At 37.7% G+C, this 24,513-nt stretch overlaps 1 protein-coding gene across 1 annotated transcript in view; it reads left to right on the top strand.

Annotated features, from left to right (window-relative positions):
* Nucleotides 1–24,513, top strand: part of LOC141347500 (dynein regulatory complex protein 11-like) — a 55,491-nt gene that overhangs the window by 15,068 nt on the left and 15,910 nt on the right. The window contains exons 5-9 of the mRNA XM_073852513.1: nt 6,004–6,110; nt 6,402–6,500; nt 9,512–9,576; nt 9,981–10,063; nt 14,980–15,087. Of these exons, the coding sequence (XP_073708614.1) occupies nt 6,004–6,110; nt 6,402–6,500; nt 9,512–9,576; nt 9,981–10,063; nt 14,980–15,087 (462 nt within the window). The remainder of the gene's footprint in view (nt 1–6,003; nt 6,111–6,401; nt 6,501–9,511; nt 9,577–9,980; nt 10,064–14,979; nt 15,088–24,513) is intronic.

Below are 24,513 nucleotides of genomic sequence, written 5' to 3' on the forward strand. Positions count from 1 at the left end.
AGATGTACTGTATAAGTTATGGAAGCCTGTTTCCACCACTGATACAAAAAAGAAAGGTTATTTCTCAGAATTGTGGGATATAAACTCACAATACTCGAAAACTTGAATTTTGAGGAGGAAATAAGACTGATGTTCACAATTCTGACTTAACTCGCCATTGCGTGTTATAAAATCAGAACTTCAAGATATAAACTCGCAAATTTATATCTCCAAAAAAAAGTCGGAATTGTTTATATATCACAGTTCTGACTTTATTTCTTAGAATTGCGAGTTTATATCTCACAATTGTTATTGTCAAAAAAAAAAGTCAGAATTGCGTGATATAAATTTGCAATTTGGAGAAAAAAGTCAGAATGGTAAGATAAAAAGTAGCAATTCTCTTTTTTTGTATTCAGTTGCAAAAACGGCCTTCCATAATAAGTCCTACCTAAGTGGGTCAAAAAAACTTTTTTCTCGCAATTGCAAGTTATTATAACGCAATTCAGATTTTTTTTAGAATTGTGGTATATAAACTCGCAATACTCGAAAACTCGGGTTGATGAGTTTGTATCTCACAATTCTGACTTAATTTCTCAGAATTGCGAGTTTATATCTCACACTTGTGAAAAAAAAAGTCGGAATTGTGAGATATAAACTCACAAATCTGACTTTTTTCTCAGTTTTGTGTGATATTAACTTGCAATTACGAATTATAAAGTCAGAACTGTGAGACAAAAACTCACAATTCTAAGAAATAAACTCACAATTCTGAGATATAGATATATAAAGGTCAGAATTTTGAGTTTATATCTCACAATTCTGACTTTATTTCTCAGAATTGTGAGTTTTTTGAGATATAAATTCGCAATTGCGACATTATATAATAAAAAAGATAGAACTGTGAGTTTATATCTCGCAATTCTTACTTTATAACTCACAATTGCCAGTTTACATGTCTCAATTAAAAAAAAAAAGTCAGAATTGCGTGATGTGAACTAACAATTGGGAGAATTCTCTCTCTCTTTTTTTTTAAATTCAGTTGCGGAAATGGCCTTCCATAATAAATGCCTTCCTAAGTGGGACAAAAACACTCTAAAGTTCAGCTAATTGCATTTAATATAAATTTAAACTATTATACACTGTCATTTAATTGCAATTAACATGTAATTAAGTGTCTGAAAACATTCCGTTTGCACTTAAGTATATTATTCCTATATAATAAGTACGCTTACAGCTTGTACAGAAAACAATGTGATCAGCCATGCTGAACTCCTAAAAGATTTGTATGATATGTTCAGCAGACAAAAATAGTTAAGAAGTCCATGTCCTACTTCCTGCCTGTCAGACAGCTAATTAGTGCCGAGGGTCTTTGCTGTGCGAGTTAATCGGCAGCACACTGTTTTATCAGCTGTCTGTAATTGGGATATGATCATGTGGTAGGTTTATTTAGTTGTAATGAGGCGGAAAGGTGAGCACCACATTTACCCAGAATCAGACAATAACCAGCATGATCCCGAGAGGGACAAGCTCTGTTGAGAAAGTCACCCGCACTGCAGTTTCGAATGGCTTATAGAGAGGCCAAGGAAGTCATTTGTAGTACTCTGGGTAAGATTGAAATTGCCTGTTTAGGCTTGTCTGGCGCTTGCTTTCCTCGCGCTCCCTCTTTCCCCTTCCTGCATCCCAGCGTCACGGCGCACTTGCTGGATGTGACCGATGGATTTTATTTCAGTCTCTTGGCAGAGAGAGCCATGTTAAGGAAGTGTCTGTTTCTTGCTGTTAGCTGAATGACCGAGACAAACAGGCAAAACAGGCTGGCAGAAGGAGTGCAGCTCCATCTCTGCAGACTGACCGGCATACAAATCTTCACAAATGGTACAAAAGACCATACCGTGAAGGTAAGTGGCCGCTGTGGAGCCTGGATACAGCTGACCACCCTCCAGCCCTGAAGTGTTTTTTCACTCAGTGTCCATATGGTGGGGTGGCAAATGTGTTGTATATACACAATGTTCAGTCAGAGCAGATGTGTGTGGCCACCCCCCTCCCACAAAACTACCCACCATGGCACAAGAAATTTTGCTGGTTTTCTGTTCATCCACAGTAGTGTCTGTTCTTCTTGCACCATGTGGGGTTGAAGCATTCTCAGAGGGCTTCAGTGCCAATAAAGACGTTTTAAAAAGCTGACCCCTAACAGTCGTGTGTTTTCAGGGGAGTTAGGTGGATGTTGTCTTTAAACAAACAGGCCAGGCTTTGTGAATGCATCCCTCTGAAGGAGTGAGGCAATTATGTGGATCGTATTGCCCCGGGATGTTTTGAAAATGTGACTTTGAAAAGGAGGCTTTGTGGACGACAGTTTGACCTCTGACCTTAGCGACGGATCTCATTTCAAAGTTCGATGCTTATTTTTAGGTTCCACCAGACTGAGCTTTAACATCAGTGGCCTATGACCCCTATGTGAACTTGACAGCACTGATTATTAGAGTTGTGTGAAATTCGGAATTTAAAAATTAGCTCTCTTTCATTTTATGAGTTGGTATTTGAATTGAACTGGCTACAAACCACAGGATGTTGAACTACTGTTTAAGTGAAATTACAGACAATCAGAATTTCCTGGATTGCAATTCAAAGATATTTTAGCAAGTGTGATTCCACTCTAGTTTGTAAATCTGTATGTAAAGCTCATGACACACCTAACTGACATCAAAGAACTAGTAGCGATGAGAGCTAACTGTGTTGTTGCCTCATGTCACCTGCGTCTGAGTCAAAAAGTTAGTCATGAATACACAGCGAACACTACAGACAACAGCACCTGCGTGAGAGGAAATCAGTAGGTGGCAAGAATCTACATTCGTTATTCAAAAAGGTAAACCGAATCTCAAGTAAGATAAAGATAGATTAGAAGAGCAATCTGTGTGTGACCTTTTGACTTGCTTTACTCACTTCCACTTTTCTTTTTATGCACTCATTCACTTAGCTAAACAACCAGTCAGAAAAAAAAATCACAAGTGGTTGAAAACAGTCTGTGGTCTGACAGACGCTTGATTTTCCAACTTTGGTCATCGGCTTGGAGAGTCACTGTGTTAAGGCCCATAAAACCCTAAAGGTGACCTATTACACCCCTATTTACAAGATGTAATATAAGTCTCAGGTGTCCCCAGAATGTTTGTGAAGTTTCAGCTCAAAATTACAGATCATTGCCTATTTTTAGTGATATCTCTTTAAATGCAAATAAACTGCTGATCGCCACCCCTTTTTTACAGCTCGTACCTTGGATACTCTGCTAAAAAACATATGTTTGGTTTTGATTATCATGTCTATCGCACTGAAATCATGCGTTTTAAAGCCTTATCAGTTCCAACTTCTGATATATGGTTTTCTAAGTGCACACATCCGAGGCACGTGCACAGAGGGTGGCTGTCACATAGCATGTGAGTACTAAACAAGTCTCTTTCATGTCTTATTGCGCTTAAACTGTCAAATACACACAAGTTTATTGTAAAAACATACATTAGTTACAAAAACAGTGGGTTATGTCTGTGAAGGTAAACAGCTGGGAAAGAAATTGCATTTTTATTATAGATCTGTGTGCCAGCAGCGTAATATACAGTAAAAAAAAATCAATAAATCCACTGCTCTTTTGTCTCCACTGAGGTTAGGACTAAATGTTCTGTGCTCGTCTGTGCAGCCAACGACAGAACTGTTAGCATGCTTTGCTCAAACTTTTGCCATGGTGTTAGAACTGGCATACCATTGTCATTTGTGAAAACAGGTGGTAATATTATAATAAGATCCCCTTCCTACATCACAGGGGGAGCTCAATTTGACCGGCTCGTTTTGTCATGTTTGCAGAGCTTACCAAAACAAAGTTACTGGGTTGTCCTTTTTCACATCTGGGTTGGTAGATGCACCGGGGACCCGATTATAGCACATATTTTCATGATATGTCCCCTTTTAAAACTTCCTAAGAACTTTCTACAAAGCATATATAAAACTTTCTTTGTTTTGACAATGAGTGCTCCCTATAGGTCAATGAGGGTTGACATGGAACTGTCCATATTAGCTACTAGCTGGCTACTTAATTCTATGTAACATTGTTTATTTTCACAACAAACTACAACCACTCTTTATCAACCTGACATGCAATATAGTAGTCAAACCTTCTTGTCTCTGTTCATGGATTATGTAAATTGTAATTACCCTCAAAATTTTATTCTTGTACACTATCCAAATCAGAGTAAGACAAGGACACTGATATGAACATAGATTGTTTTATGTACTCGCGCAATAATGAAATTTTGTTCATTTTTAACCAAAAAAGGGGGGGGGGGGTGCTGTATTGTAGCTTTAAATTCAAATGTACTAGTTCCAGTACTAGTTCTGTTCAATTTATAAAAGGTACACAACCATAATGTTTATGAGACTTACACTAGCAGTCAAAAGATTTTTATTTGTTTTTAAAGAAATCTCTTCTGCTCACCAAACCTGTATTTATTTGATCCAAAGTACAGCAAGAACAGTAACATTTTGAAATATGTTTACTATTTAAAATAACTGTTTTCTAATTGAATGTATTTTAAACTGTAATTTATTCCTGTGATTTCAAAGCTGATTTTTTAACATCATTACTCCAGTTACACGATCCTTCAGAAATAATTGTAATATTCTGATTTGAACAGCATTTATCTAAAATAGAAATCTTTTGTAACATTATAAATGTCTTTATAAAAGTATAAATTTTAGATACATTTTTTATTTCAGATAAATGCTGGTCTTTGGATCTTTCTATTCATCAAATAATCCTGAAAAAAATGTACTTGACTGTTTTAAACACTGATAATAATAATAATAATAATAATAATAATAATAATAATAATAATAAATGTTTCTTGAGCAGAAAATCAGCATATTAGAATGATTTCCTAAGGATCGTGTGATACCGAAAACTGGAGTAATGATGCTGAAAAATTAGCTTTGATCACAAGAATAAATGACACTTAAACAGTTTCACAGACACTAGTGACACCCAGTCCTAGACTTAAATTTAAATCTAACCTGTTTCAACTGAAGGAAACTTGAACTGACTGATCTTAAAAAATACTTTTTATAAAAAGTACTTAAATGCCTTATTGAACTATGGCCTAATACTGGCTTAGGCTAAGCCCTGTCTGTGAAACTATAGGCCTAAAATACATTAAAATAGAAAGCATTTTAAATAGCAAAAATATTTCACAACATTACTGCTTTTGCTGTATTAGGATCAAATAAATGCATGCTTGGTGAGCAGAAGAAAATTCTTTCAAAAACATTTAAAATCTTAATTTTCTAGTTACATAAGTATCACTGTAGCTGAAACAGTAGGCCATTTTTATCATAACTGATAACAATGTATTTGTTGAATGTCCTGTTAAGTTGCTTAGGTTAAAAGCATCTGTCAAATTTAGCGCTTTCAGAAGCGTTTGTCCTGGTGAGTTTATATTAAGTTTACTGCTTACTTCCGTGCATCTCTATGATATGCAAATGGACAAAACAGGGAAAAACAACTTAAGACTCATTGTGTGGTCAGAACCTGCCATTCAGTCCAGTTCCAGTTTCCACATCAACCTGGCATACTGCCTTCAGCCCGGGACAGGAAGTGGGTGGAAATGGACTTCCTGTCAGGATGTGGCGCGTGAGAGCGCAGCAAAGAGTACAATTGTATGCTACGTTCTCACCCAGACTGCAGCACCTGTGCTTCCTCTACGCAGGACACAAGCAGGAGCTCCGACTGAGGCCAACCAGACCTCTCTCAGAATTGTTTCCTCCTTTACACACAGTGCTGACTGATGTTCTCCTGGCTTTACTTTGATGCTTTGTGTCCAACTTGAATTTGTTTTTACATGTCAGAAAATGCAGTATGATCTGCTCTTTAGATGAATGTAATGTCAAGCACCATGGCGCTTTCCCAATGGCATGATCGTATTGTCACTGCTGTTGCCATGTGTTTTATTTAAATCTATACTTACTCTGTGGATTTGTTGTGTGTTGCAGAGGTTTGGCATAACCGAGATGAAAAACAGAACTTCCTTCAACAATTTGACGCTCAGTTGGTGCGTGAGGAGAAGAGATTGGAAGTTGAAGAGGAGCTCAGAGTTCAGGTGGGAACAGAGCTGTCATCAAGGGGGGAAACCAGGGGCCTGTGATGAAGGGAGCCCTGTAAACACATCTTAAACCATCCAGAAGTATGAGGAGTGGGGCCCTCAGCTTCATAATTTTGTCTCGGACCCTTGTGGGAGTAGAAATCAACACTCTCTCTGCACTACATTTTATGAAAGTTATAACACTCTATGAAAACAAAACACCTCCGCTCCTTCACTTCCCTTGTGGCCTAATTCATGCCCTCATTTTTTTACTCTTTCGACATCCTTGTTTCTATCTCTTTGCCTCAGGTGGATGAACTGATGAGGCAGGAACTGAAGAACCTTAAGCTGGTGGTGGACAGAGACAAAGGAAAGAAAAAGAAGAAAGTCAAGAAAAGTAGTAAAAAGGTGAATGGCATGCATAGTTCCTTTGAGATAAGACCTTAAGCGTATTTTAAATGCCCCGCACGAGTGACAGTGTACAGACGCTCAGTGCTCAGATTCTAGATGGTGACTGGTCTGTAAACCCCTGTAATGTGTCGTTTAGTCTGGATGGATCTAGATCTTGAGATGTACTCTCAGCCCTGTTTTTGCACCTTGTGTGAGGGGCCCTGGGGTCATACAGTGATCTGCCCTCATGACCAAGAATGTGGGCTGGACAGAGAATTAGTAAAGGTGTCTTGCCCTCGTCAGCTTGTGTTTTGATAGGGCCCCTTTTTCCAACCTTCTTTACCACACACACACACACACACACACACACACACACACACACACACACAAGCAATACATGTCTAGTAGAACAAAAACGTATATGCCTATTTAAAGTAAATAATAAATGTAGATACAAATTCACACATAAGCCCTCTCTACACCCATCCAAACCGATTGAAAATAAATGCCTTTCCAATATTATATAAGATTTGAAAAGGGAGGGGAAAAAAATTGCCAGAAGGGGGATTCGAACCCAATTTATCCTCTCCGCCACTGGTGCTGACAAGTAGCAGCCATCTTTTGTAGTGTTGACTATTCCAATCACACATTGGTGGGTGGAGTTAGTGTAAATAGACACTCTGAAAATGAAAATTACACCCACATTTACCCACTCTTGAGCAATCAGAGTTATATTTAAAAATGCCCTGGCTCTTACAAGCCTCATAATGACAGTGAATGGCTGTTTGAAGTCCAATAAAGTGCACCCACCCATCATAAAAAGTGCTCCACACGGCTCCAGGAGGTAAATTAAGGCCTTCTAAAATCAATCAGTGTTTTTGTATAAAAAAATATCCATACTCAAAGCTTTGTAAAATAATCTCTAGTTTCCACTAAGTGATGTTTTATTAACGAGTTTCGGGAGGAGCTCGCGCAGATAATTAACACGGCCAATACATCATTAGTAATCAGTCTCCCTATCTAATCAACACAGGGAAAATCCCTATAAATAACACAACAATCCTACCTTCCTCATCTCTTGTCTCATCAAACCCATCCTCCACCCCGTCTCCTCACCTTCAGCCTATAGGGGGAGCGCTTATAGGGTTCGGGCCAGTGCTGAGCTCGGACCCCTCCCCCTGGGCGGGGGAGAGCCCCGGGCTCGGGAATTACCACCGAGCTCAAGGCCCTCTCCCGGACAGCACGCCAAACACGCACAACCTTTCGCTCAGTTTATTATCAGTAAGAGGGAACTCGTGTACTGTCGTATGTGCATTCACGAGAGAGTGGTGTTACAGCGGATGACGTAGGAAGTGAGACGCAAGAGTAGCGTAAACTCTGGTAAGAACATGCTAGCTTTGCAAGAATCAAGTTTTGTTTACAGTAAAGAAAAACAGTCTCCTCAATCCTGAACCCGGAAACTGTGTTATCAGAATGTTGATACGTTACGACTTTACAACAGTCAATTACTAGACATTCATATGTGCAAAGTACACTCAATACGCACATTTTTATGCCAGCAATATCTAGAGAGAATAATAAACACAGAGAGAGAGAGATGTGACTGTGTGTGGCTGTTTAACTGTGACCTGTAAATATATGTGAATATATTGGTGACCAATCCATCTCTGTATTTCCTGCAATCAGTCAGTATTGTATCGTTTCCAAAACAAGACGCAGAGAAAAAGGCCTCATCGCATGCCTGCACAAGAGCTGGAATTCCTCAACAACATATTTGGCACTCTGCTTGAGTTGTTTTACGCTGAGGGGTTTTGACAGCTAAATCGGTCACAGACGCTGTCTGTCTGACGCATGTAATTTATACACAAAGATGTTTTATCATTAATCATTCTGCAAATGCAGGCACACGCAAATCCCATTCAGCTGTGCTGGCATAAAGCTAAATTCCATCTTCTCACAAGGTTGGTATATTGAACTTTGATGGAATTTTAGAAAACATTCTGTGAATTTTGGAGGCCATGCAAATTTGGGTACAGCAAATTAAACATTATGCAACAGGGAGGGTTTGTTTATTAAGTGAACATGTGACGCCCAACTTGAGCTAATGCTAGCTGGAGTTTACTCTGTTATATAACTGCAGTCATCAATGTGTTTTAGGAGAAAGCTACTGACTTCTCCATTCGCAGGGTGTTTCCTGATTTTAATATCATTGACTCACAAACTCAGACCTGCCAGAAAATGATCTAAAATTCTCCACAAAAATATTTTGGGGAATCACAGTACACACAGTCCAGTGGTTTCTGAGAAAAAGCTGTGGAAATGTTCTATTCCTCACTCAATAAATATTTAGAACGTTTGGTAACGTATCATCAGAGAAAATACCTGGCTGCTAGTCCTGCTGGTCTGGTTCAGTTGTGGTTTGGAAAAGCCCTGAATTACAACAGGTTCCAGGGTGTCTCCAGCAGGCTGCATAAAAACGGTTTTGTTAAGAGTTCTTTCTAGATAATCAGGAAAACATACACGTGTAGACCATCTCTTGGTGACACACAGTGTAATCGTTTTGTTTGTCAAGTCAAGCCACCAGATGTTTCTTTTTTTCAGGATTTCTTTATTTGTGACCCTGGACCACAAAACCAGTCATTTTTTTAAATTTAGATGTATACATCATCTGAACACTTTCTATTGATGTATGCTATGTTAGGAAAGGACAATATTTGGCAGAGATACAACTATTTGAAAATCTGGAATCTGAGGGTGCAAAAAGATTTTGAGAAAACTGCCTTTAAAGTTGTCCAAATGAAGTTCTTAGCAATGCATATTACTAATCAAAAATTAAGTTTTGATTATTTACGGTAAGAAATTTACAAAATATCTTCATGGAATATGATCTTTATTTAATATCCTAATGATCTATAAATTTGACCCATACTGGTACTGTCATATGACAAAATATTTCACTACCCTTCTTATTTCATAATTACTTTCATATCTTATTGTTCATAACTAAAAACACATTTTCTTTGCTTTAGAAAAAAAAGAAAGGGCGGAAGACTGGAAAGAAGAAGAAGAAAGAGAAGGATCTCACAGCTGACAGGTTTGAATAACTAAACTAGATGCAAATGATCTGTTTTGCAAGAATATTATAATTTAGTTTAATCTTTGCTAAAAGAGCACATATGACCCCTGTCACTGTTTGTACTGGGGGATGTTGATCATATTTTAGACACCAGCACACTGTGAGAGCTCTGCAGTAGAGGGATTTTGTCTTTGGAAAGTGCTCAGGCATTGTAAGTGTCAAGGTTTGGAGCTTAGGGGGTAACTGGCGGACGTCCATGTGGAGCATAAGAATTTGTGGCTGGCTTTGAGCGCTGTGATGTAATTGAAGGTTGCATCAGATACACAGCATGACTAATCAGATTGTTCTCTTGTTTGCAATAATCTGTCTCTTGTTCTTTCTGCTAAACTTTCTGTCTACTTCTCTTTTTGTCTTCCCTCTAGGACCATAGAATCTCTATATGAGGAGCTTGTAATGGAAGGCTTCATAATCAGGCCAAAGAACGTCAAGTTGTCAGATTACATTGGTAAAAACCAGACACAATCACCACTCATACAGTATAACAGTCACATCTGTTGCAACCTGGTCTCATGGCAAAAAACTTACCTGTGGGAACTTTTTTGCAAGATGCGAAATACGTACCAATAAGTACATATCTCACAAAAGTGAGTACGCCCCTCACATTTCAACAACCATTTTAGTACATCTTCTCAAGGGACAATACTATAGAAATGAAACTTGGATATATCTTAGAGTAGTCAATGTACAGCTTGTATAGCAGTATAGATTCACTGTCCTCTGAAATAACTCAACAAATAGCCATTATTGTCAAAATAGCTGTCAACAAAAGTAAGTACACCCTAAGTAACAACAGCAGTATGTTGTTTAACCATGCAAAGCCACATGTCCTATGTATCATGTTTATGTTTTTTTCTGCTTGACAGGACCATACAAAGTTGTGTATCTTGTATTAGAGCAGTTCAAATTAGGTGCTTTAAGTACAATTCTCTCATACTGACCACTGGATGTTCAACATGGCATCTCATGGCAAAGAACTCTCTGAGGATTTAAGAATTAAAATTGTTGCTCTCCACAAAGATGGCCAAGGCTATCAGAGGTTCTGTAGCACACTGAAACTAAATAACACTATGCTGCCCTACAAAGCAAAAAGGCAGTAACTGCATTTTTGCTCAAAAATGAGTTATTGTCATTTTCAGGACATTCAAGGCATCCTTTGTTATGTGACAAAATATCTTATCTCAAATGTGTGTGATTTCGCGTCATCCTCACGGGACGGTTTTAACATTGGATAACAGGCTGGATGACAGGATAACTTTAAAGTAATTTTTCTCAGTTCTGCACTCGGCGTAGTTACTGCCTTTTTGCTTTGTAGGGCAGTATAGTGGTCAGGGTCATACAGAGATTTTCCAAGATGGGTTCCATTCAGTGCAGGTGCAGAACCTGGCTTCAAAAAACAGATGCATGAGTGCTGCCAGCATTACTTTAAAGGTTGCAGAAGTAGAAGGTCAACTTGTCAGTGCTCAGACTATACGCCGCACACTGCAACAAGTCGGTTTGCATAGGCATCGTCCCAGAATGACGGCTCATCTGAAGCTGGCTCACAAGAAAGCCCACAAACAGTTTGCTGAAGACAACCTGTCCAAGAACATGAATTACTGGAACCATGTCCTGTAGTCTGATGAAACTATAAGATTGTTTGGCTCAGATGGTGTCCAGCATGTGTGGCGATACCCTGGTGAGGAGAACCAAAAAAATTGTAGAATACCCACAGTCAAGCATGGTGGTGGTAGCGTCATGGTCTGGGGCTGTATGAGTGCTGCTGGTACTGGGGAGCTGCAGTTCATTGAGGGAAACATGGATTCCATAATGTACAGTACATTCTGAAGCAGAACATGATGCCTTCCCTCCAGAGACTAGCCCGAACGGCAGTTTTTCAGACATGAATATGACCCCAAAAACCCCACCAAGATGACAGCTGCCTTGCTGAGGAAGCTGAAGGTGATAGGGTGGCCAAGAATGTCTCCATACCTGAACCCTATTAAGCAACTGTGGGATGTAAGGTGGAGAAGCACTATGTATATACAACCCAGTCTCACGGCAGTTTGTGATTTAGTCACGTAATTTAATTTAATCTATTTATTCGTGGCAGGGACACGTTTATTTGGTTATTTTCGTAAGCCCAGCACGTTTTTTAAACTAATGCATTTCAATTGGATGCATCTTTCGTGCAACTGCACGATTCTTTCTGCCAGTCGGGCTGGACTTACGAAAATAACGAAATAAACATGTCCCTGCCACGAATAATTAAATTAAATTACGTGACTAAATCACGAACTGCCGTGAGACTGGGTTGGTATATAACATCCAGCAGCTTTGTGAGGAGTGAAAGAAGATCCCAGCAACAACCTGTGCAGCTCTGGTCAATTCCATGCCCAGGATGATAAAAGCAGTGCCAGATAACAATGGTGCTAACACAATATATGGACACTTTGGACAAGTTCACTTAGGGTGTACTCACTTTTGTTGCCAGCTATTTTGACAATAATGGCTGTATGTTGAGTAATTTCCAGGGGACAATAAATCTATACTGCTATACAAGCGGCACATTGACTACTCTAAAATATATCCAAGCTTCATTTCTATAGTATTGTCCCTTGAGAAGATATACTACAATGGTTGCTGAAATGTGAGGGGTGTACTCACTTTTGTGACAAACTGTACATATCACTGCAGTTTCCAACAGAAATGTCCATTGAGTGGCACTAAAAGATTATCCCTTGAACACACATATGGTATGTTTTATGGTAAAGGCTAGATGGTATACAATCATAATCATAACTGTGCGTGAAAATGATTACAAGCACTCGCTGTTCTACTGCCTCTAGTGTTCATTTCTGTTGGAAACTGCAGTGACATGTAATTATTGGTACATATTTCGCATCTCGTGAAAAAGTTCCCACAGGTACATTTTTTCCATGAGACCAGGTTGACCTTTTTAGTTTTGGACATTCTGTAAATACCTGTTCCCTAACACTGGTTTCATTTTGTTTTTAATTTCACACTGAATCAAATGATAGTACATTTTAAAAACAAAATTTTGCCATTGTTTATATACCCTAAGTAAGTAAGATATTTTGAAGATTGTTGGGAACCAAACTATTTTGGTTACCTATTGACTTTGACTGTACTGACAACGCTGAGACATTTCACAAAGGCCGCATTTGCATTATATGGTTCAAATATCCCGATTCAGAGTTTTTTGTGCCCATGTGGGACAGATCTGATATGACCCACGAACATGTAAGCGGGGGGGGGGGGGGGAGTGGGGGGCTGGGGCACATGGATTCCAACATTCTCAAATCAGTTTCAGGCCTGATTCAAATGTGGAAATAAATTGTTATTAATCAGATATGTGCATTTGCATCTGCCATGTAAACAGACTTATCCCCTGTCAATGCGAGTTGTACGTCACTGAAAAAGAGACGGTGGACACCAACTGCAGTCACTCTTTTTAATGGTGCAATGGAGGATGAAGCCTCAACCCAGTGGCGTCATGCTGAAGTTTTGTGTCTTTTGAGTCTTTGGGCAATCAAAAGCTTGTATTATCATTTCATGAGTCAGTACATCTGCGTTGGGTTGTTTAGCCAAGTGTAAATGCAAATACTGGGTATGGATCACTTTAAAAAGATGATGTAAGCTGTTCATTAAAAGAATCTGATATAGTCAACAAATGTGACCCTGGACCACAAAAACAGTCTTAAGTAGCATGGGTATATTTGTAGCAATAGCCAAAAATACAATGTATGGGTCAAAATTATTTTTCTTTTATGCCAAACATCATTAGGATATTAAGTAAAGATCATGTTCCATGAAGATACTTTGTAAATTTCCTACCGTAAATATATCAAAAGTTAATTTTTGATTAGTGATATGCATTGCTAAGAACTTAATTTGGACAACTTTAAAAGGCGAATTTCTGAATATTTTGATTTTTTTTTTTTTTTTGTACCCTCAGATACCAGTTTATCAAACAGTTAAATAGTAAATAGTATCTCGGCCAAATATCGTATCTATCCTAACAAACCATACATCAATGGTAAGCTTATTTGTTCAACTTTCCGAGGATGTATAAATCTCAACTTAAACAAAATTGACCCTTTATGACTGGTTTTGTGGTCCAGGGTCAGAAATTGGAATTGGGCATCAGGACCTGTAGTGTAAATGCAGTTAAAATGTCTGTTTTTATGTTCCACAGAAGAAAGTAAGTCATACAGGTTTGGAAAGACATTATCTCTGCTTAAAGTAAACATTACAATCAAAACAATATTTCATTCTGTTGTGAAGATGTAACCATTTCAGTTGTATGACATATTTTTCTCTAATTCCTCTAATTGTCTAATTGACTATAATTAAAAAAAAATGCAGCATATTTAAAAAATGGATCTCATATATATATATATATATATATATTTTTTTTTTTTTTTTTTTTACATTAAATTATTTAATTGTCATTTTTTGTAACTTTTATTTATTTAGATTTTTATTTTTGGCCAGTTACATCTTCTAGTCCACTCTGTCAGTGGTACTAGAAAAGGCTAGATCTTCGTTTGGCACAAGAAGTCGAAGGCCCCTTACGAATCATTCCCTCCCCTCTGTTTCCTGGCACAGTCTAATGCCACATGAAAAGAGAGACTCTTGTACCAGTTCAATGGCTGTGGTCACACTTACGGACTCCAAACTGCCTCTGAGGTCATTTGTTTACTAAACATTTCAGTATTCCTGCTGATAATTCTTAAAAATAATTAGTATAGCTAAATCACACAAACTACATAAAGTCCAATCTCAGAGCTGTAGCTTTGATGTGAACATTTATTGTACACTGAGAGGTCTTTCCAACAAACACTGCTTTCAGTGGTTTTCATGTGATGCCATTTCTTACATCTCACCAGCACATTAAAATCAGGGTTAAATCAGTCGTATAGCAGCATAAATGATGTTTTATGATGCAGTGAATTGGCCAGGGGTTCAAACTGGGTTTTCCTGCTAAAGTGACTTGATCATAGACACGTGCGCAATGTTGAATCACACCCCGGCGAATGTGTGTGTATCACAATGGATTTTATGACTCATCAACGGTTCAACTACACAGCGTAGCAACCCAGTGTTGCTCTAAAATGGCACAAAATATGAAGCCTTAAAATTTCTGAGCCCTAAAGTTTCTGTTTAGTCTCATCTTACAGGAACAGGGTGTGGCGTTTTAAGTACCACATTGACTGTGATAGAACAACTTTGTTATTCTGTCATTGTTTTTTTACATTCCATGGAAACCAGGGTTGTAACAGTGATGCAGTGTTGGCAAGCAGCCATTAATGTCTGATGTTTGATAGCATATGTAAAACAGTATTTTTCTTGTCTCTCTAGGCGAATATAGTTACCTGGGCACAACATTGCGGCAAGCAGATATTGAGCCCATGCCATCTCTCTCTGATGTCAGACAGCTCATCGCACTTTATGGCGTCCTGCCTCTGGGTGAGTGTAACCAGCTCTGACTAGTCAGACCTAGTCAACTCTGCTTCCCTTTATTTTAGTCATTATAAAAATGCTCAAAAACACCTGGTGTCTGGTACTACTCTGGTTATGTCACTATAATGACGTATGTTTCGCTGGTCTGCAAAATGAGAGATAAATATTTATAAATAAATATTTATAATGCAGAACACATCTACAATCTGCATGTTGCATTCAATGGAATAAACATCATAACCATAATACAGTCATAACATAACTAAAACCAGGTTTCATTTGATCAATAACATCTTATTATTGAGTGAGGACACAAACATATTAAAGTTTTGACTGTTACGATTGCATTATTCAATTCAATTCAATTCAAGTTTATTTGTATAGCGCTTTTCACAATACGAATCGTTGCAAAGCGCTGTACAAAAGTTTAGGCTACTACAATATATTTAGTAATTTTAGTATTTAGTGGTGAATACTGTATGTCAAGTCGATGTACATATGATATAAATGTTAAAATCAGTAACTGTGTAATCAAACAGATGATGAACACTAATTGCAATGATTATGTGCTGTGATCAAACTTGTAAGAAAATTATGTAGTGCTGTATGTTGTTTCAAGGCTGGCATCATCTGCGGTCCTCTGAGGGGTCGGCATCATCTCTTCTTCTGAATCCAGACTGAATCTTGTGTAAATCCTAGTTACCACGGGATGGAAATCCCGTGGCAGAAACAGAGAAACAAATAGAGAAATAATTAGCGTAGCTGCTGTTCCAACTTCCAACCAAACAAAAATGATGTGTTTAGCCCAAGCTGAAGAATATTAATGTGCATTTGATCAGATGTAACTGAAGTACAACGTTATGAGATACATTATGTGAATGCTTGGCTAAAGAGATGAGTCTTTAATCTAGATTTAAACATAGAGAGTGTGTCTGAACCCCGAACGTTATCAGGAAGGCTATTCCAGAGTTTGGGACCCAAATGAGAAAAGGCTCTCCCTCCTTTAGTGGACTTTGCTATCCTAGGTACTATTAAAAGTCCAGAGTTTTGAGACCTTAGGGAGCGTGAGGGATTGTAGCGTAGTAGGAGACTAGTTAGGTATGCAGGAGCTAAACCATTAAGGGCCTTATAGGTAAGAAGTATTATTTTGTAAGTGATACGGAACCTAATAGGTAGCCAGTGTAGAGACTGTAAAACTGGGGTAATATGATCATATTTTCTTGATCTGGTAAGGACTCTAGCAGCTGCATTTTGGACTACCTGTAGCTTGTTAATTGAAGAAGCAGGACAACCACCTAGTAGTGCATTACAATAGTCCAGTCTAGACGTCATAAATGCATGAACTAACTTTTCTGCATCAGAAACAGGTAACATGTTCCGTAGCTTAGCAATGTTTCTAAGATGGAAGAATGCTGTTTTAGTAACATAGGAAATATGATTTTCAAAAGACAGGTTGCTGTCTAATATAACACCCAGATTTTTGACTGTAGAGGAAACAACAGTACATCCGTCTAGTTGCAAGTTGTAGTTTAAGAGATTCTGTGTACTCTTTTTTGGTCCAATAAGTAATATTTCAGTCTTATCTGAATTTAACAGTAGAAAATTATTGGTCATCCAGTCTTTCACATTTTTAACACACTCTGTTAACTTTGCTAAGTTAGAAGTTTCATCTGGTCTTGTTGAAATATATAGTTGAGTGTCATCAGCATAACAATGGAAACTAATCCTATATTTCCTAATAATATTACCAAGGGGTAACATGTAAATTGAAAATAGTAGAGGACCTAGGACAGATCCTTGTGGCACTCCATACTTTACTGGTGTTAGCTGCGATGACTCCCCATTTAAATACACAAAGTGATAGCGATCGGACAGGTATGATCTGAACCATCTTAATGCCTGCCCTTGAATACCTGTATAGTTTTGTAATCGATCTATGAGTATTTCATGATCTATAGTGTCGAACGCAGCACTAAGATCAAGTAAAACTAGCAATGAGACGCAGCCTTGATCTGCCGCAAGTAGCAAGTCGTTTGTGATTTTTACAAGTGCAGTTTCTGTGCTATGATGGGGCCTGAAACCTGACTGAAATTCTTCAAAGATATTATTATTTTGCAAGAAGGAGCACAATTGAGCAGACACAACTTTTTCTAGAATTTTAGACATAAATGGAAGATTAGAAATGGGTCTGTAATTTGCCAGTTCACTAGGGTCTAGCTGTGGTTTCTTAATAAGAGGTTTAATAACTGCTAGTTTGAATGGTTTTGGGACATGACCTAAAGATAACGATGAGTTAACAATATTAAGAAGCGGTACTTCTGCTACAGGTAACAACTCTTTTAGTAATTTAGTGGGTACAGGATCTAATAGGCATGTTGTTGGTTTAGATGTGGTGATAAGTTTATTTAATTCTTTCTGTTCTATAGTTGTAAAGCACTGCAGTTTTTCTTCCGGTGTAATGACTAATGTTGAAGTATCAGTTGCAGTAGTAACTATATTTGTTATTGTATTTCTAATGTTGTCTATTTTATCAGTAAAGAAATTCATAAAGACATTACTATTAAACTGTGCAGGAATATTCAGGTCAGGAGGTGTTTGGTTATTTGTTAATCTAGCCACTGTGCTAAATAAAAACCTTGGATTGTTTTGTTTTTTTTCTATGAGTTGGTGGATATACTCGGCTCTAGCAGCTTTTAAAGCCCGTCTATAGCTGGACATACTGTTTTTCCATGCAATTTTAAAAACTTCTAAGTTAGTTTTTCTCCATTTACGCTCAAGATTACGAGTTTCTTTTTTTAGAGAATGGGTATTACTGTTGTACCATGGCGCAGTACGTTTTTCTCTAACCTTTTTTAGCTTGATTGGGGCAACAGCTTCTAATGTATTAGAGAAGATAGTGCCTATGTTACTAGTCATTTTGTCTAGTTCATGTTTATTTATGGGTGCACAGAGCAGTTTAGATAAATCAGGCAGGTTATTTGCGAATCTATCTTTGGTAGCAGGAACAATAGTTCTGCCCAGACGATAACGCGGAGCTATATAGTTAACATCAGTGATACGCAGCATGCACGATACGAGGAAATGATCGGTAACATCATCGCTTTGAGGTACGATATCTATATCAGTAAGATCAAGTCCGTGCGATATAATTAGATCTAGTGTATGATTAAAACGATGAGTGGGCCCAGTGACGTTTTGTTTGACTCCAAAAGAGTTTAACAGGTCAGTAAACGCAAGTCCTAACGCATCATTTGTATTATCAACATGAATGTTAAAATCTCCAACAATTAATGCTTTATCAAAATTAACCAATAGGTCAGAAAGGAAATCTGCAAATTCTTTTAGGAAATCTGTATACGTCCCTGGAGGTCTATACACAGTAGCCAGAGCAAGTGATAGGAGAGATTTATTTTGCATATCTGACAGAGTAACATTAAGTAGGAGTACTTCAAATGAATTAAACCTGTACCCTGTTTTCTGAGTAACATTGAAAATATCACTATAAATTGTTGCAACACCACCGCCACGACCAATCTGACGAGGCTCATGCTTATAACAGTAGTTTGGTGGAGTAGACTCATTCAGACCAATAAAATCATTTGGTTTTAGCCAAGTTTCAGTCAAGCAGAGTACATCAAAACTATTATCTGTGATTATTTCATTTACAATAAGTGCTTTGGGTGCGAGTGATCTAATATTTAGGAGCCCAAGCTTTAAAAATTGTTTTTGTTCATTTATTGTGCATTTTTCTGGTTTAATCGCGATTAGATTTTTTCTAGATCCTGCATTAAATTTTTGTTTTGACCTCACTATTCGAGGAACAGACACAGTCTTTATAGATTGGACAGCACCAGTACTATCGTTTAAATGTGCATAACAAAAGCCATCATCGCAACTATTTGAAGAATTGCTTACTAGTCAAATGGAGCGCAGCGTCCTGGAGATGTTGTCCGACAGCAGTTCTGCTCCGACTCTGCTGGGGTGCAGGCCATCAGCGCGGTAAAGCCTAGGGCGCTCCCAGAAAAGATTCCAATTATTAACAAAGAGCAGTTTCTGTTCTTTACACCATGACAACAACCATTCATTTAGCGCAAAAAGTCTACTGAACCTTTCGTGTCCACGTCGATACGTGGGAAGCGGTCCTGACACGATGATCTTCGTCGCGGGCGCTGTGCTGCGTACCGTCTCGATCAGGCTCCCGAAATCCCTCTTCAGGACCTCCGTCTGCCGCAGCTTGACGTCGTTCACGCCCGCGTGCAGGACGATCGCGCCGACGCTCACATCGTCCTTCAGGATGGCAGGTATCTGTGAAGCAACATCGAGAACGCGAGCACCAGAGAAACAGCGAGTGTGCACTTTACCGTTAGCTAAGTTAGCACGAACGTACCGGACGATGGAGTCTCCGACGATCACAGCGTCGTGTTCCGTCTCGCGGAGGGGAGCGAAGCGGTTCCAGGTGGAGATCTCGAAGACCGGAGGCGGCGGAGGGGGAGAGGTCCTCGCCCGGGGCCTGGCTCGCGTCTTCGGCTGCTGCTGCACCCAGGGTCCGTGGTGTCCCGGCGCCGGAGTGAACGACAGCCGGGATGATCGCGTCCTGGGTGCGCCTGACCTGTGCAGAGAAGCACACGGAGTAGAGGTGATGAGGGTGTTAGTATCGTGCTGAATACTTACCCGGACAGATTCGAGTGCAGTCTTCCTCTCCTGCAACTCAAACTGCCGTTTGAGCAACCCCTGGATCTGCTTCTCCACGGCTTCCAGCTCGACCCGCACCGCGTGCAGCTCGAACGTGTCTTCACCTGCACTCAAAGGTAGACACAAATTCGCCATTAAAGCAAGTAACAGTGAGTAAACAGTTGAAATGTGTGTGAATAGAGAATAAACAATGTAAGCAAGATTAGCCGCGACCACGCTGGCAAGTGCTAAACGCGCTATAAGCTAACTAAGTAGCAGGCTCGGGAAAGCAAATAAAAACTAATGATAACAAGGCGTTCCGATTGTTTTTGTTGTAAAACACAACAGGGTGTATAATCACATGTTATGAAAAACAAAAATTATGGTGTATAGAATTGTTTTTAGATTTAAAAATAGAAAATAATAGTTTAACTCGACGGAGCTTCAACTCAAGGTATGCGCTACGACAAACAGGAAGTGACGTCCAGATCACAGGAATCATTACTATGTTATTACCATGTTATTACTACATTTAGCCTTTTTATTAGTTTAAAAATTGCGAAATTCTTTTAAACTGACAAATTTAAATGTAATGTACTGTAATGCAAAAAAAAAAAAAAACCAGAAAAGAAAAAAAGAATAATAATCATAAGAAAATAATTTGGATATACACAACCAGTCAAAAGTTTTTCGACAGTAACATTTTTTGTTTTTAAAGAAGTCGCTTCTGCCTCCAAGCCTGCATTTATTTGATCCAAAGTACAGCAAAAACAGTAAAAATGTGAAATATTTTTACTATTTAAAATAACAGGCACATGATCCTTCAGAAATTATTCTAATGTTCTGATTTGCTGCTCAAAAAAACATTTATTATTATTATTATTATTATTATTATTATTATTATTATGTTGTTGTTGTTGTTGTTGTTGTTGTTGTTGTTGTTGTTGTTGTTGTTGTTGAAAACAGCTGAGTATTTTTGATATTTTTATTTTTATTATTTCATAATATTTTTTCAGGTTTTTTTGGTGAATAGAAAGTTTAGAATAACAACATTTATTTGAAATAGAAATCTTTTGTAACATTATAAATGTCTTTATCATCACTTCTGATCAATTTAAAGCTTCCTTGCTAAAATAAAAGTATTAATTTTTATAATGTGTTTTCCCAAAAATATATATATACTGACGCTTTTGAATGATTTGAGTGTATAATGTTAAAGCTTTTTATTTTAGACAAATACTGATCTTAGGATCTTTCTATTCATTAAAGAATCCAAAAAAAAAAGTACTCCGCTGTTTCAGCAAATCAGCAAATTATAATGATTTCTGAAGGATCATGTGACACTGAAGACTGGAGTAATGTTGCTGAAAATGAAGCTTTAATCACAGGAATAAATTACATTTTAAAATATATTCAAATAGAAAGCAGTTATTTTAAGTAGTAAAATATTTCACAATGTTACTGTTTTTTCTGTATTTTAGATCAAATAAATACAGGCTTGATTAACAGAAGAGACTTCTTTAAAGACAAAAAATCTTATGGTCCAAAATTGTTTGAATGTTAGTGTACAATATCAATATAAGAAATTTATAAGAACATACAATCAGAGAACTACCAATATTACCAAAAAGCATTAATTTTTACTCTTTGATGTTTAAAACATAAACTTTCACTTTCAAATAAAAAAATCAATTAATCAATTAATTTTTCATCAATAAGCATGCATATTCATGTTTATCAGCCAAATTTAGTCCCTGATGGTGTGTTTAGATATGATAAATCAGCTAAATATATTTTACAATATATAAAATAATATATTTTATTTTTACAGTTTTTTGTAAACAATTCTAACTCATAAGTATCTGCATAATGTGTAAAAAAAAATCTAAAATAAATAGTCTTGGCTCATTAGCAAAGTTTTGTTCCTGTATTAATGTATGTATCTCTGACAATGCTGACCCGAATGCATTATGGACCACCAAACAACTTGACGCTATAATAATGTAGAAGCTTTTGAGGGTAAAAATGGCATCATTGTGCTTAAGAACCTCTAGGGAACTTTATAGTGGCTCACATCAATTTTTCAGGAGCAGTACTATTAGATCCATGCACACGTTTGGGTGTGCCTGTACGTGTGTCTGTTCGAGTAGGTAACAGAACGCACTCTGTCTGCCCTTCTGAACTGTACTTGACCCTAATAAGCAGCTCATGGTCTTTTGTAGCTTTCTCTTGAGCGAATGCTTCATTGCCATAGCAATGCCTGGTGTCCCGTATCACAGTATCAACACCAACATTCACGCAATACCACTCACTTCTCATTTAATATCCCAGCCTGGGCTCAATGGGATCAGCAGAGGGATCAGGCAGATCATACGCACGCTGCCCTGGTGGGCTGTAACCTTAACAACACTTCGCAGAGAGAGTTAGACTCTCCCTCAGTGATTCGTGGCCCTAGGCAGAAAAGGGTTACCACATAAACAGAGTTCAGTGCTAAAACAAAGACACCTCAGTCAGCAGCAGCAAAACAATCACACGTAGGAGTCAGGACGTCTGTATCCCTAATGATCTCTGTGGTATAAGGGAGTGCAACATCTCTCCAGAGATCCCTCATCTTGGGATTCCCAGAGGAGAGTAATAAAGTATCTGCAATGCAAGTACAAAACTGAATTTCTTCCAATACAGCAAAAACAAAATAAATCAATTTCCAAAGTCTGCATGATAAACCAGCATTAGCCATAGAAATATGATTCATCATTATTCTGCTTTCTCACTTCCTATTCAGTCTGTGCTTTTCTTACAAAACATGAATCCTATTTTTGTGTTTTTGATCATTGTCAAAAACACCCTGGCCTGAGGTATGTTTCTCACTGAAAAGTGTTTTGAGAGACCAACTCAACAGATTTGATTTTCTTCTTTTCTTTTCTTTTTTTTTTCCTGTTCCATCCCTAGATCCTATAATCACTCCCACCATTTTACTAGTTAATTGGAACAATTAATAGTAATTGGGACAGTGTAAAATACATGAACAACCATTCTGAAGGTGGGTGTAAAAAAAAAAAAAAAACAAGTTTCTCACAGTGTCTGTAAGCCATTTTATACTTGATAAACTTTGCAGATATTCTGAGGTCAAATGGACTTCCTCCATAACACAATGGCCTTTTTAACAGAGCTGTCGGGAGAGTTAGGAAGTGTAATTCAGTTTTAAATAATCTTGTTTAAATCGTGGTGCTGGGGAAGTGTACGCGCAGATACACATTCATTCACGCATAAACATACACATAGGCCGTGCTCCGTTCTGCAAACTTACAATACGCAATAACAGTATGCACTTTGGTGGTGATGGTGAAGTCCATGTTTTTTTAGCATTGAGTGGCTAATAACCTATGAAAGCTTCCTCAAGGGGGCGCTTACCGGCCTAGGACGTTGAACTCTTTACTGAGCCATATACTAAACTCAGGATGTTTATTATGCTAGAAACATTTGTACTCTGTGTTATTTTGTTCAAATGATTCATACCTGAGGTACAGCTGGAACTCCTACAGTCTTTATAAATATTGTTTTTAATTCTTATTCAGCATTCAAAAAATGTAATCCAACTGAACTTTCCAGTTGAAACAATTGAGCCTTGTTTGTGCCAGTCTGGCACTTGTTCTATTTCCATGTCTGTTAAAGCAGATACTCAGGTACCATATCTAGTGGTAGTATTAGTAGTAGTATCAGTAGTAGTATTATTATATCTTAACTTTTACCTTTATATAATGAAAAAATACAGCAGCAGCTTTGGCTTTGCATTCATTGACACTTTTCAACTACAAAAAAGTCAAAAGTAAAGAATTACATATTTCTTTTCCATGTGATTAATAGCCCAAAATTCATGTGCCATAAGCACACACACAAAGAGTGTTATACCATGCAGGCTCTTGATTATGATTTTAGACATTATCTAATCTTAAAATAAATGTTAATATTATTTAGGATAGTTTTGAATTGGGATGTAACCTATGCCCTACTCATGCAAGACACAGCACACTGGGGTGATTTTTCTGTTTGTATCGCCCCCTGCTGCTAGTCTTAAAACGAATCTTTAAGGAATAGTTCAACCAAAAATGAAAATTAGCTGAAATTAGCTTTACTTACCCTTAGGCCATTCAAGATGTATTAGAGTCTATTTCTTTATTAGAACAGAGTTTGATTAAATTAGCATTACATCACTTGCTCACCAAAGATTACAATAATCCATGAGTAACTAACATTACTCCAGTCCATCAATTACGTCTTATGGAGTGAAAAGTTTTGTTTTTGAGAAACAAATCCATCAGTAAGTCATTTCTGGCCAAAATGAGAGTACTTATAAACTAATAAATGGTGCTTAATCTGTGCATGTTTCTCTTTTGATTCAGATAAGATTACTTTTTTACTGGAGAAAGCAATAAGCAAGTGCTTAAAATTTAAAATCGTCTTACAAACATACAAGACATTAATTTATAGGCTGGAGCCATGTTGATTACTTTTGGATTATTGTGTTTTTATCTGCTGTTTGGACTCTCATTCTGATAGCACCCATTTACTGCATATGACCCATTGGTTAACAAGTGATGTAATGCTAAAATTTCCCAAATTGTTTCTGATGAAAAAAATATATCATTATCAGTTTTTCATTGTTGGCCTTAGGGTGAGTACATTTTCAGCATTTTTTTCTGGATGAACTATTGCTTTAAAGGGCAGTGGTTTTCTAGTTATCACCAAGATGTCAAAGAGAGT

This window comes from Garra rufa, chromosome 12, assembly GCF_049309525.1.
Source record: "Garra rufa chromosome 12, GarRuf1.0, whole genome shotgun sequence".
Taxonomy (NCBI): domain Eukaryota; kingdom Metazoa; phylum Chordata; class Actinopteri; order Cypriniformes; family Cyprinidae; genus Garra; species Garra rufa.